The 13,102-nt window shown below is 45.6% G+C and overlaps 1 protein-coding gene across 2 annotated transcripts in view; it reads left to right on the top strand.

Annotated features, from left to right (window-relative positions):
- Ptk7 (protein tyrosine kinase 7 (inactive)) overlaps window positions 1–13,102 on the top strand; it is a 69,057-nt gene that overhangs the window by 51,848 nt on the left and 4,107 nt on the right. Inside the window, exons 11-17 of one of the 2 annotated variants that reach the window (XM_021721879.2) lie at window positions 1,982–2,131; window positions 2,238–2,388; window positions 2,484–2,611; window positions 4,023–4,226; window positions 4,974–5,129; window positions 5,915–6,147; window positions 7,331–7,411. In XM_021721879.2, the coding sequence (XP_021577554.1) occupies window positions 1,982–2,131; window positions 2,238–2,388; window positions 2,484–2,611; window positions 4,023–4,226; window positions 4,974–5,129; window positions 5,915–6,147; window positions 7,331–7,411 (1,103 nt within the window). Of the gene's footprint in view, window positions 1–1,981; window positions 2,132–2,237; window positions 2,389–2,431; window positions 2,612–4,022; window positions 4,227–4,973; window positions 5,130–5,914; window positions 6,148–7,330; window positions 7,412–13,102 lie in introns of both variants that reach the window. The other variant, XM_078019988.1, reaches the window with a different exon arrangement.

The following is a 13,102-nucleotide window of genomic DNA, read 5'->3' as shown; positions in this document are numbered from 1 at the left end:
CAAATTTTTTTAGTTGTTGATCTTTATTTTATTCATTTATTTATATGTTGTGCTAAGAATCAAATCCAGTGCCTCACATACGTTAGGCAAGTGCTCAACCACTGAGCCACAACACCAGCCCCTAAAAATCAAATTTTTGTGTGGTGCTGGGGACCAAACCCAAAACCTCTCATGTGCTAGGTAAGCTTTACCACTGAGCTACACCCCCAGCCCAACTATATGTCATTTATTATATTTTTTAAATTTTATTTACTTATTTTTGCAGTACTAGCGGATTGAACCCAGGGGTGCTTTAAGACTGAACTATGTTCCCAGCCCTTTTTAAAAATTTTATTTTGAGTTTTACTTAGTTGCCCAGGCTCGCTTCAAATTTGTGATTCTCCTCTTGCTAGAATTTCAGGTATATGCTTCTATGCCTGAGTATATATCATTTTATATGTTTTCTCTTTTCTTTCTTTTCTTTTTTTTGGGGGGCGGGGCAGTGGTGATACTAGGGATGGAACCCAGGGCTTTGCACATGCTAGACAAGCAATCTACCACTGAGCTACATCTCTGGCTCTTTTTATTTTTATTTTGAGACTAGGTCTTACTAAATAGTCCAGATTAGCCTCAAACTTGTGATCCTCCTACCTCCTTTAGGAAAGAGTTCCAGAAATGGAATAATTATGTATAAAAGGGTTTGAACAGCTGGGTGTGGTGGTGAAAGCCTACTTGGGAGGCTGAGGCAGTACGATCACAAGTTTGAGACCATCTTGGTTAAGTTAACAAGACCCTGTCTCAAAATAAAAAGGGCCAGCAATGTAACTCAGTGGTAGAAGGCCCATGGGTTCTATCCCCAATACTGGAAAAAAAAACAAAAAAAACAGGGGATTGATGTGAGTTGCCAAATTGTTTTTTAAAGGTATTGGCCAGTTTTGTTTTCTTTGCTACTGGAGATTGAACCCAGGTGTGCTTACAACCCAGCTACATCCACAGCCCTTTTTATTTCTATTTTGAGACAGGGTTTTGCTAAGTTCCCTAAGACCTCACTAAGTTGCTGAGACTGACCTTAAACTTGCAATCCTCCTGCCTCAGCTTCCCAAATAGCTGTGATCATAGGTGTGTGCTACTGCGCCCAGCTGTTTTGTTCTTTTGGTACAAGTGATTGAACCCAGGGGTACTTAGTCACTGAGCCACATCCACAGCCCTTTTTATTTTTATTTTTTATTTTGAGTCAGAGTCTCATTAAATTGCTTAAGGCCTCTCTAAGTTGCCAAGGCTGGTCTTGAACTTGTGATCCTCCTGCTTCAGCCTCTCAAGTTGCTGGGATTATGAGCATGCACCACTGCATCCTGGATCAATTTTTACATTCCCACTAACAGTAGGAGTGAGAGTAGTGTTGTAGGTTCTGCAGGGGATGTGGGACTCAAAATGAATCTGGAGGCTGAGATATTAGCAGATAGCAAGAATGGGTTGGTTCTAGGAGTGAGGAGTGACAAGCAGTGAGATGAAAACAAAGCCAACCTTTGTTCTACTCAGAAGTCCAGTTTGGCAGAAGTGGAATGTTGCATGGGCAGTAGGAGAAGGTGAGACTAGTAATTGGGGGGGGGGGGAATAGTGATGGACTTCCAACATCTGGCACAGAAGTTTGGATTTTTTTTTTTTTTTTTATGTCAGGGATTAAACTCAGGGGCACTTAAAACTACTAAGCCACATCCTTAGCCTTTTTTAATATTCTATTTAGAGACAGGGTCTCACTACATTGTTTAGGGCCTTGCTAAGTTGCTGAGGTTAGCTTTGAACTCTCAATCCTCCTGCCTCAGCCTCTCAAGCTGCTGGGATTAAAGGCATGCGCCACTGCGCCCTGCCACAAGTTAGGACTTTGTCTATGGTAATAAGGAGTGATGGCTTATTTTTGAGTAGAGGTGGGTGACTGAGGGCATTGCCAGCCACCCATTGTAATTCTGGTCCATCCCATAATGTCCCTTCCTTTTCCCTGCAGATGGGAGCAGTCTTCCGGAGTGGGTGACCGACAATGCTGGTACCCTGCACTTTGCCCGGGTGACCAGAGACGACGCTGGAAACTACACTTGCATTGCCTCCAATGGGCCACAGGGCCAGATCCGTGCACATGTTCAGCTCACTGTGGCAGGTGTGACCAGTCAGGGCTGGCAGGCCTTCTGGGGGGTCACAGCTTATCCCCTTATTAGCCCCATTTGCTCACCACTCCTATCCCTTGCTGGTCTCTTCCCATCCAGTTTTCATCACCTTCAAGGTAGAGCCAGAGCGCACGACCGTGTACCAGGGCCACACGGCCCTGCTGCGGTGTGAGGCCCAGGGGGACCCCAAGCCACTCATTCAGTGGAAGGGCAAAGACCGCATCCTAGATCCTACCAAGCTAGGACCCAGGTAGAACATCCTCCCTTCCACACCCACTTTACCTCTTCTCCAGTTCTGGCTCAGAAGCTGGCCAGGTGGGCAGTGCTGTGGTTCTCTCTGGGCAGGATGCACATCTTCCAGAACGGCTCCCTTGTGATCCATGATGTGGCCCCCGAGGACTCAGGCCGCTACACCTGCATTGCAGGCAACAGCTGCAACATCAAACACACGGAGGCCCCCCTCTACGTTGTGGGTATGGCCCAGGGGGGTGTCTTGCACAGGAAGTGGTGCAGCCAGGCTTCTTTCTCATCATACATAGAAGGCATCCTTTTGGTGATGGGAGAGGAGAATCAGCTGTGTCCCCTCCACTGTGCCATGGCACATTCTTAGATTCCTTGCTTAGGATTACTGTCATTTATTAAACGTTCTGCAGCCGGGATGTGTATGATGGGTGGGGAGGGGAGTGTCCTCTTCCTAAAATGCTACTCCCTGGGTCTTTGAGCAGCCACACAGCTACTTGAGTTGGTGGGGAGGGGATTATGTCAGGATGTAGTAGGACAAGGTGGCTTTGGCCTGCAGGACCAAAGGATGATGCGTCAGGTAAAAAGGCCCTGAATCAGAATTCTGCTAACCAGCCCTATGCCCTTGGAGGCGGTAGCTCCCATCTGGGGACTTGTTTCTGCATCTGTAAGATAGAAGGGGTTTCTTTTTTATTTTTTTAGTTGTAGGTAGACACAATATCTTTATTTTATTTATTTATTTTCATGTGGTGCTGAAGCTTGAAACCAGTGCCTCACACATCCTGGGCAAGTGCTCTACCACTGAGCTATAGCCCCAGCCCATAGAACGGTTTATATGAAAGGTTCACAAACTCTTGTTTTAGCAGAATAATTGTTTTTCTAAATAGCATATTATATGGAAGTTTAAATGAATGAAAATTAAGTAGCCAGACCCTTGGTTGAAGCTGTTGGGGTACACGTAAGAACTGAGGGATCCTTTTTTTTTATTTATTTTTCAGTTTTTGGCAGATCCAACATCTTTATTTTATTTTTACGTGGTCCCGAGGATCGAACCCAGCGCCCTGCGCATGCCAGGCGAGCGTGTTACCGCTTGAGCCACATCCCTAGCCCCTGAGAGATCCTTTATGGACTCCTCTTGCCCTCAGTTCAGCTGATGACCCCTTGGAACTCTCTCCATATGCCATTGAAAGCCCCTAGACTAGCAGACCCCTTCTACACATAGGTTTATTGAGATGCCTGCTCTCTGCTAGCCCATGACTAGGATTCTAAATTGGAAGCTTCTAAATGTTCTTCAGGACTTGCTTACAATATCGAGTCACTTAGGAAGCTCGTTAATAGTGTGGGTTTGTGGTGGCTCCCTGAGAGGTATTTTTCATATATATCCCTGTCTTGAGTTCTGATGCACAGCCAATTGGGGAATCACTGGGCTCATCTCTTTCAGAGCTTCAGTGACCTTCATGGGTACAAGGACCTGGCTGGCCCTCATTAAAGCCAGTAAAGATAGTGAACTCCCCCTGTCTCTCTGCCTTGATTAGGCCAAGAAATATCTAGAAGTTGTCATATGTGAGATGGGATGGTTTAGTAGAGAAATAGGGCTTGGTTTGCTGCAGTAGCCCCTGTCCAAACTCATCTATGTGTCTCTAGATAAGCCCGTGCTGGAAGATTCCGAGGGCCCAGGCAGCCCTCCTCCTTACAAGATGATCCAGACCATTGGGCTGTCAGTGGGCGCTGCTGTGGCCTATATCATCGCAGTGCTGGGCCTCATGTTCTATTGCAAGAAGCGCTGCAAAGCCAAACGCCTCCAGAAGCAGCCTGAGGGCGAGGAGCCGGAGATGGAGTGCCTGAATGGTGAGGACCCCTGGAGGCGGACCCCTCCCTAGCCACGGAGGAGTGAGCCCTGGCACTGAAGGTCTGTGTTGGAACTGGGACTGTCTCACCCCAGCTGGAAGCCTGGTGTTGGCCTGTTCCCAGGGCCTTAGCTACTGAACAGCTTCACTCAATTCTTCCTCATTGGAACCTCTTGACCACTGCCTGTTTCCCAGGCGTCTCCCAGCATGAAATGACACATACAATATAGTATATGCATACATGTTTCTGTAGCACACCTCTCCCCCACGTCTAACGGTCCCCCAAGGGCAATCTCTTTGTGTCCATCTTCCTAACCTCTTCCCCTGACAGGGCACTCCCTACGGGTCATTCGTGGGTCTCCTGTCAGCTTAGGTGTTCAGAGCAGGGCTTGGGTTTTCCCCATTGTGATTTCCCCCTTGTGGCTGTTAGGACCATGCCCATAGGAGGCCCCATGAACAGAAAAGGCCTGATTGAAATTTGATGTTCAGGGACTGGTGGTTCAGACTTCTGCGGTGTGTTCATTTCAGAGGTCATAATCAGCTAAAATAAGTGGTCAAATACTAAGAGAAACCCATCCCTGCTTCTCCTCTCAGCCTCATCAATTTGTCAGTGGCATTGACCCTATCACATGGAACAAGGTGATTGGCTCCACATGGCAAACAAGGGAGACAGGGAAAGATCTGAGGTCCCCATAGTAGCTGGAGTGTCAGGTCTCATTCTGACATGCCCCCATGTCCCATTTTCCAGGTGGGCCTTTGCAGAATGGGCAAACCTCAGCAGAGATCCAGGAGGAAGTGGCTTTGACTAGCTTGGGCTCTGGCTCTGCAGCCACCAACAAGCGTCACAGCACAAGTGATAAGATGCACTTCCCACGGGCCAGCCTGCAGCCCATTACCACGCTGGGTATGTTGTCTTAGTTACAGATGATCCTGCTTCATTACATGTCACCAGGCCTGTTCTGAGCCTTGGTGATAGCCAGGTGGTGACCCTGATGTCTGTGAACCCTAGCATGTAAGAGATGGGAGAGCATAGGTGGAGATATTATCTAGGTGTCCCCTGTGTGCTAGGCTACCTCCATACAGATTGTGTCCTGCCTGTGGTCCTGCCTATGGTATTATTCTCTTGATGTTTTTATTAAATTGACACCTTGGATGTGGTGGCACATGCCTATAATCCCAGCTACTTGGAGGCTGAGGCAGGAGGATCACAGGTTTCAAGGCCAACCTAGACAACTTAGTGAGACCCTGTCTTAAAATGAAAAATAAAAAGGACTGGGGAGTAGCTCAGTGGTAGAGCACCCCTGGGTTCAATTCCCAGTATTTAGAAAACAAAGCAAAGTTAGCTTTTTTATATGAAAAAAATGTGAGAATTATGGGTTTGTACTAGTTGGCTTTTTTTGTAACATACTTTAAAACATTTAACTATTAAAACATGTTTATCATAAACCACCAAAAATTGTTATGTAAACCACCGTTTGGAAAGTGCTATCTGTCCAACCATTTTATTTTACTCTTGGAGTCATTGAATCCCAGGGGGAGGGATGAACAGAACCAGGGCTAGTGCCCACCAGGGTAGATGGGGTGGAACAAAGACTCCCCCACTGTATGTGAGGCCATAGGTCCTCCCCAAGCTAGTGATTTCCTCTGCTTGGGTAAAGGCAGCAGCCTGACCCAGATCTGTACCCACAGGAAAAAGCGAGTTTGGGGAGGTGTTCCTGGCGAAGGCACAGGGCTTGGAAGAGGGTGTGGCAGAGACCCTGGTACTTGTGAAGAGTCTGCAGAGCAAGGACGAGCAGCAGCAACTGGACTTCCGGAGGGAGTTTGAGATGTTCGGGAAACTGAATCATGCCAATGTGGTGCGGCTCTTGGGGCTGTGCCGGGAGGCTGAGCCCCACTACATGGTGCTGGAATATGTGGACCTGGTATGCTAGCAGAGACGGGGGCAGGGACACCTTGGAGGTCTTATCTTATGTGGTCTCAGCTGAGACCTCTGCCCGCCTGCTGTTGCCACCTTGAGATGCTCTGCTCCCTACCCTCCCAGTTCTCCGACACCTGCCCTTCCTTCACCAGCACCCCATCTTTCCTGTCGGTGTCTGCTTGATCCTAAGTTGTTCTAGGGTATCTTCTGGGTCAACTTCCCTGATTCTGACCATTTTTTTTTTAAATTTTGTTTTGTTTTGTTTTTAGTTGTACATGGGCATAATACCTTTGTTTTATTTATTTATTTTATATGGTGCTGAGGATTGAACCCATTGCCTCACATATGTTAGGCAAGCACTGTACCACTGAGCTGCAACCCCAGCCCCTGATTCTGATTTTTGATTTGTTATAGTTTTCCCCCCAGGACTTGTCACCCCTTGAGATTAAACTTGTTAGACCAGGCTGACTAGCTGGCTGGCCTTTCTTCCTTCTTCCCTTCCTTCCCTCACCCCTTCCCTCCTTTTCTTTCTCCTTCCTTTCCTTCTTTCCCACTGCCTCCCCAGTTCCTCTTCTGGCATGTGTTAGCCTTGCATCAGTCTTCTCCTTTCCACCCAGCCCCTTCCCAGAGCTGCCCTTTCCTCTTCATTCCCCAGTTGCTCTAGTCCCTGATCTCCTTGTTAAGTCTCCCAGCTCTGGAGTGGGCGGGGGAGGGAGTATTCTCAGTGTGTCCGTTAACAAGTACTTACAGGTGCTTTGTGTATGTTTTAGCTGCTGGTATTCTCCATGTTCATTTTTGTCTAGTAGATTTTTTTTTTTTTTGTCTGCAGGACAGGGGTTTCTTCTCAGGGATCTGTGAGGACAGGGTAGGGGCCTGTGTTTTCATCTTGGCTCCTAAAGGCAGAAGCTTTGTCAGGGTAGGAAGGACAGCTCTCCTCCTTTTCTGACAAAGCTCCTAGAAGGCATTTCGTATGTGATGTTTAATTCCCACATTTCTGGTGAGCTTTCCCCACAGGAGAGGGGGCAGATTGGGTGGGCCTTCGGGGTCAGGGCCTTCTCACCACCTCCCTAGGCAGAATCTGTGTAGGCGCCTGCTTAGTTTACTGCTTTAGTAAGTAAACTAAGGCAGGGCTAACACTCATGCCATAGCTGGACTCTGCCCTCACAGATGCTTGGCTCTTCCTTTAGGGAGACCTCAAACAGTTCCTGAGGATTTCCAAGAGCAAGGATGAGAAGTTGAAGTCACAGCCCCTCAGCACCAAGCAGAAGGTGAGGAGGTGGGGAGAAAGGTCCCAAGAGTGGACCGAGAGCAAGGGCAGTAATAGTAACAGAGCTGCTGTTTTATTCAGTGCTCCCTAAGGGTCAGGCTCTATAGTAAGAACTTCATATGTGTTATCTTACTCATCACTGTTGTCCCCCGAAATATATGTTATTATCCCCATTTTGTGGAGGAAGAATCTGAAACTTAGAAAGGTTAAGGGACTTGCCCCACTTATGGAGCCTGAAAATAGCCTTGTATTCTCATAGTGACATCACATAGAAAGCAGCTCTGGCCCTTGCCTTTGGGGCAGGAGCTTTCCTTGGAAGCAGACACCTATTTGCCTATGGTTTGCTGAGTAGGGAGGCTGCATGGAGTCCAAGTCCCAGGGCCTGTTGGCTGGGTGTGGCCCTGAGTGGGTTTCACCAGGCTCCAGGGATAGCTGGCCCTTCTATGAATGGACAGCCTGCCCTCAGGCTCTTAGGATTTAGTGGGGGAGATTAGGTAAACGAGTCTGACATTACAGACCTGGGGACTTGAGGTACCACTCGGAAGTGAGTGGGAGGCATCAATGAGAGATGTTGATGACAATCGAGTCCTTCAGGTGGACAGACAGCTGTGATTAACAAAGAAGGTTTCCTGGTAGAAAAAGCCATTGAGTCCAGTTCTCAAGGACAGGAAGTAGTTGAATGGCAGGAAGGGGATGATGGCTTCAAGAGGGAGGGGATCAAGGTAAGTTTGTGTGTCTGGGTCAGGGAGGTAGGCTGACAGGAAGTCAGCTATCTCTGTCAAGTGACCTGAGGGACACTTTTGAGAGTTATCCCCCCTTTAGCTAAACATCTCCCCCCCCCCAGCTTTTTTTTTTCCCTATAGCATTTTGAATTTGATGAGGGAGTTTCAAAAAGTTGAGTTCCATACTTTCTTTTTTTTTTTTTTTTTTTAGAGAGAGTGAGAGAGGAGAGAGAGAGAGAGAGAGAGAGAGAGAGAGAGAATTTTTAATATTTATTTTTTAAGTTCTCGGCGGACACAACATCTTTGTTGGTATGTGGTGCTGGGGATCGAACCCGGGCCGCACGCATGCCAGGTGAGCGCGCTACCGCTTGAGCCACATCCCCAGCCCCGAGTTCCATACTTTCTGAGGACACTATTCTGCATCACATAGGAGAAATGCTTTTCAAAAATGAAGATTTCAGTGAGGCATGGTGGCACATGCCTGTAATCCCAGCAATTCAGGAAGTTAAGGCAGGAAGATGGCAAATTTGAGTCCAGTTTCAGCAACTTAGCAAGACCCTGTTTCAAAAAAATAAAAAGGAATGGAGCTGAAGCTTAGTGGTAGAGGGCTCCAGGGTTCAATCTCTGGTACCAATAAGAAAAAGAGAAAGAAAAGAAAAGCAGATTTCACTGAGCATGGTGCAACACACCTGAATCCCAGCTACTTGGAAGGCTGAGGTAGGAGGATCGATCACTTGAATGCAGTGATCCTTCTGGGCACAAGTAGGTTGAAACCAGCCTGGCAAAATAGTGAGACATTGTCTTAAAATTTTTCTAGACCATACTTCAGAATGAGGAAATCTGAGGGCTTGTGAGTGGGGCCTGAGGACCTAAATCTTTTTTTTTTAATATTTTTTTAGTTGTAGATGGACACAATATTTTTATTTTTATGTGGTACCAAGGATCAAACCCAGTGCCTCACACGTGCAAGTCTTGCGCTCTGCCACTGACCCACAACCCCAACCCCTGAGGACCTAAATCTTTAAAATAATCTCTTCAGGTCATTATTTATTTATTTATTTATTTAGGTGCGGGAGATTGAACCCAGGTCTTGTGCGTGCTAAGCACATGCTCTACCACTGAGCTACAACCCCATTCTCTGTAGCAGATTCTTAAGCTCATAAAGTTCTAGGAGCCTGAATGCTGAAGGCCCTAGTATCAAAAAAGAAAAAAAATTTTTGAGGAACCCTGTTGGAAACCAGTGGCTTTGAAATGTTTTTTGATTGGGATTTCCTGAGCAAAATGCATTTTGCTCATGACCCAGCATGTATACCCTTCCACACATGCACCCAAGCATGCACATATATATAACTAAAACTAAAATTGAACTTTTACAACACTACATTTGATGTACTTGATATGTACTATTTTGTTCTTTTTTTTTTTTTTTTTTTTTGGTGGTAGTATTGGGGATTGAACCCAGAGGCACTTTACCAATAAGCTACATCCCTAGCCCTTTTTATTTATTTATTTTAATTTTGAGATAGGGTCTCACTAAGCTGGTTAGGGCCTTGGTAAGTTGTTGAGGCTGACCTCAAACTTGCAATCTTCCCACCTCAGCCTCCCCTGCTTCTGGGATTACAGGTGTGTGTCACTGGGCCCAGATTTTTTTTCTTGCTTTTTAAACCTACTAAATTGGTTTCAAGACCCATATGGCTCTTTTTTTTTTTTTTTAGTTGTAGGTGGACACAATACTGTATTTATTTTTATGTGGTGCTGAGAATCAAACCCAGTGCCTTACACATGCCAGGCAAGTGCTCCACCACTGAGTATAACCCCAGCCCCCCATGTGGGTCTGGATGAGCTGTTCAAAAACAATGCTTTGGGGGATTCCATAAAAATGAAAATTCTTAGAAATGATATACTGAAACTTTTTAGGTATTTCCTTCTAATAATGTAGTGAGCTGCATTCTTACTTCATATTGCTAAGGCCTACAGGAGTGAATGGAAGGAGGAAAAGTCAAGGTTTTAGAGGAAGGTGGGGCAGTGGGCTGGCTGTTCTCTGGCCAACTAGAGTTGGAAGGAAGGTGAGTGGGCTGAGAGGAGCCCCAGGGGAATTTTAAGACAGCTGTGGGCAGCCATAGAAATGAAAGACATGGGCCCTGGGAGTTGGCACAATTGTAGGTAATGCTTGTTAGAGTAGTTGATAGGATGATGTCAGAGGACAATAGCAGCCAGAGAAATGACCTGTGCTTGCTAAATGGATCACCTACTATGCAACAAGGAGGAGCAGGTTCAGCTTAGCATACCTGGAGGTCTGTGCCTTATCCAGTCAGATGCTTGGGCAGAAACAGAAAGCCCATTGTGGGAAGAGCTTGGTAGTCATAGTGGGTTAGCTGGGACTTGGGCAAACCCTCCAGGTGATAAAGTTGGAAAGGAAAGGGTGGGTCTAGTGTTTACCAAAGAACAGGATATTATAACAGTATTTGACAATTAATTCAATGGCCATCTTATGGCATCTTGCAAGGAAACTCTTACTTGGCTAGGATATAACAGAAGCAAGGAAAGACTTACTTGGCTAGGGAATAACAGAATTCTCTTTTACTATCCTCACTTAGCCAGTATTTCCAGAAACACTGCCTCTCTGGAAAAACAGCATGTTAGTCACCATGCCAGGTCCACTTTTCTGTTTCTCTTGACTTGTAGTAGATTGCTTAGCTTGTGAGCTAGATCTAGTGAGAGGCTGAGGGGAGCTGCAGGTCTAAGGTGGGCACAATACCAAAATGGTTGTCTGCCACTTACAGATAGGACAGTGCCCTGGGGTTTTAATGCCTGAAGCAGAGTTAACTCTGTTTTTGATGGCCACTGATCATTAAGCACTTTTAGACCACCAGAGGCACTTAGGACATTCTGAGAATGGTCTTCCAGAGAGCATTTGGGGAATTGGCTTCTATTTTCCCCTGGAGACCTAGTGTAGCACCTGCACCCAGGGCTGCTCAGTATCTCAGCAGATTGTCCATCTGGCCCCTCTTTAACCCTGTGTTGGTTGGAAGCTATCCAGAGATTTTGTGTCTTTACTTTGATAACAAAATATATCAAAAAAAATTTTTCCCCTCATTTTCCCCAGTTCTGATGGTATCATTTGTTTGCCACGTCTGTGTTGATAGAGTGCCAGGCAACACATTGGCTGTGTAGCAAGGTCCACTCTGGTAGTGGTTTAGATCAGTACTGTCTAATAGAGCCCCCTACAATTATGGAATTTTCTGTATCTTTCCTGGCCAATATGGTCAGCACTAGCCCCATGTGGCTATTGAGGACCTGGAATGTGGTTAGAGTGACTGAGGAGTTCAATTTTAAATCTTAGGAAGTTTAAATTAACTTAAATTTAGATAGCCACATGGTGATGTGCTATTTTCTATTCCGTTGTTTTCATTTATTTTTAATATTGGTTAAGATTCGGTAAATTGGTTTCATAGTATATTAACAGGTTGTGACCCTAGTTAGCAAACCACCAGTGGAGACCCACAGGGATGTCACTGGCCAGTGCACAAGAAGGCTAAGAACCACTTTGGAATGACCCCTCTCCCAGCACTTGGGCTGTGCTACTCTACAGGCCTGCCTGTAACCCTGGGGGCCAGTCTGGTGAAGGGAAGCCAAAGGGCCAGTTCTGTAATGTTGGACAGCCAGCCCCTCACCAGTGATGTGACCCAGGAGAGGTAGCTGTGGTGTTGACACTGGGCTGTATGTAAAACCTGGCTGTGGATCCTGGCAAAGCTGAGGATGAGCCCTGCCTCAGAATGCACGTGAGAAAAGGCAGCTTGCCCAGTATGTACTCAGCAGTGTCCTTCCCCTGGCCTCTTTTATTTATTTGCTTGTTTATTTATTCCAGTGATGCAGATGGAGCCCAACACCTTGAGCTAAGCACATGCTCCATCACTAAGCTACACACCCCCAGCCCTTCCTTTCCACTGAAAGGCTGACCTCCCGCCTGTGTGAAGTAACTTGGTAGCGGCCCCCTGTTCCCTCCCATCCCTTTTTTTTTTCTTTCTTTCTTTCTTTTTTAACCCCAGAAGTGTAGAATCAGATTAACCATAAATAATCCTTGGTTAATTCATAACATTATCTCATTATTGGTCCACAGAGGAATCTAATTTGCTAATAGGAAATCTACAAACTAGCTTTTTTTAAATATTATTATTTTTTTAGCTGTAGATGAACACAATATCTTTACTTTTATTTATTTATTTATTTACTTATTTTAGTTGTAGATGGACACAATATCTTTATTTTATTTATATGGTGCTAAGGATAGAACCCAGTGCCTCATGCATGCAAGGCAAGTGCTCTACCACTAAACTACAGACTACAAACCCAGCCCCATATATTTGTTTATTTTTTTATTCGTACATGATGCTTTTTTTTTTTTTTTTTGGTGTTACAGAGGAGATATCTCCTGTTATCTGAAATCAACCCTTCAACCCCCAACCTCTGTGGCCTGATTTTGTTTATTTAGTCAGTTATTGTTGGTTTTTTAAAATGTGCTTATTGGGTATTTGTATGTTAGGGGTAGGTAAATTTTAATTTTGGTATTTCGTATTTTGAAGAGTGTAACAACAAGCTGGTCACAGTGACACATGCCTATAATGCCAGCTAACTGGGAGGCTAAGAAGGAGGATTGCAAGTTCAAGGTCAGTCTGGGCAATTTAGAACCTGTCTCAAAGTAACAGGGGCCAGGGTTGTGGCTCAGTGGTAGAGCCTTGCCTTGCCATGCTTGAGGCACTGTATTCAATCCCCAGCATGACATAAAAAAGCTAAATAAACAAATCAAGGTATTAAAAAAAAAAGTAATTGTTTAAAAAAAATAACATTTAAATAAAGGGATGAGGATGTAGCTCAGTGATAGAGCACTTCCCTAGTGCTCTATGAGGTCCTGGGTTCAATCCCCAGCATTGAAAAAAAAAAAAAAAAGATAATAAGAAAAGTTCAAGAAT

This window comes from Ictidomys tridecemlineatus, chromosome 8, assembly GCF_052094955.1.
Source record: "Ictidomys tridecemlineatus isolate mIctTri1 chromosome 8, mIctTri1.hap1, whole genome shotgun sequence".
NCBI lineage: Eukaryota > Metazoa > Chordata > Mammalia > Rodentia > Sciuridae > Ictidomys > Ictidomys tridecemlineatus.
The sequence above is the reverse complement of the archived record's forward strand: the minus strand, read 5'-3'. Positions and strand labels throughout refer to the sequence as shown.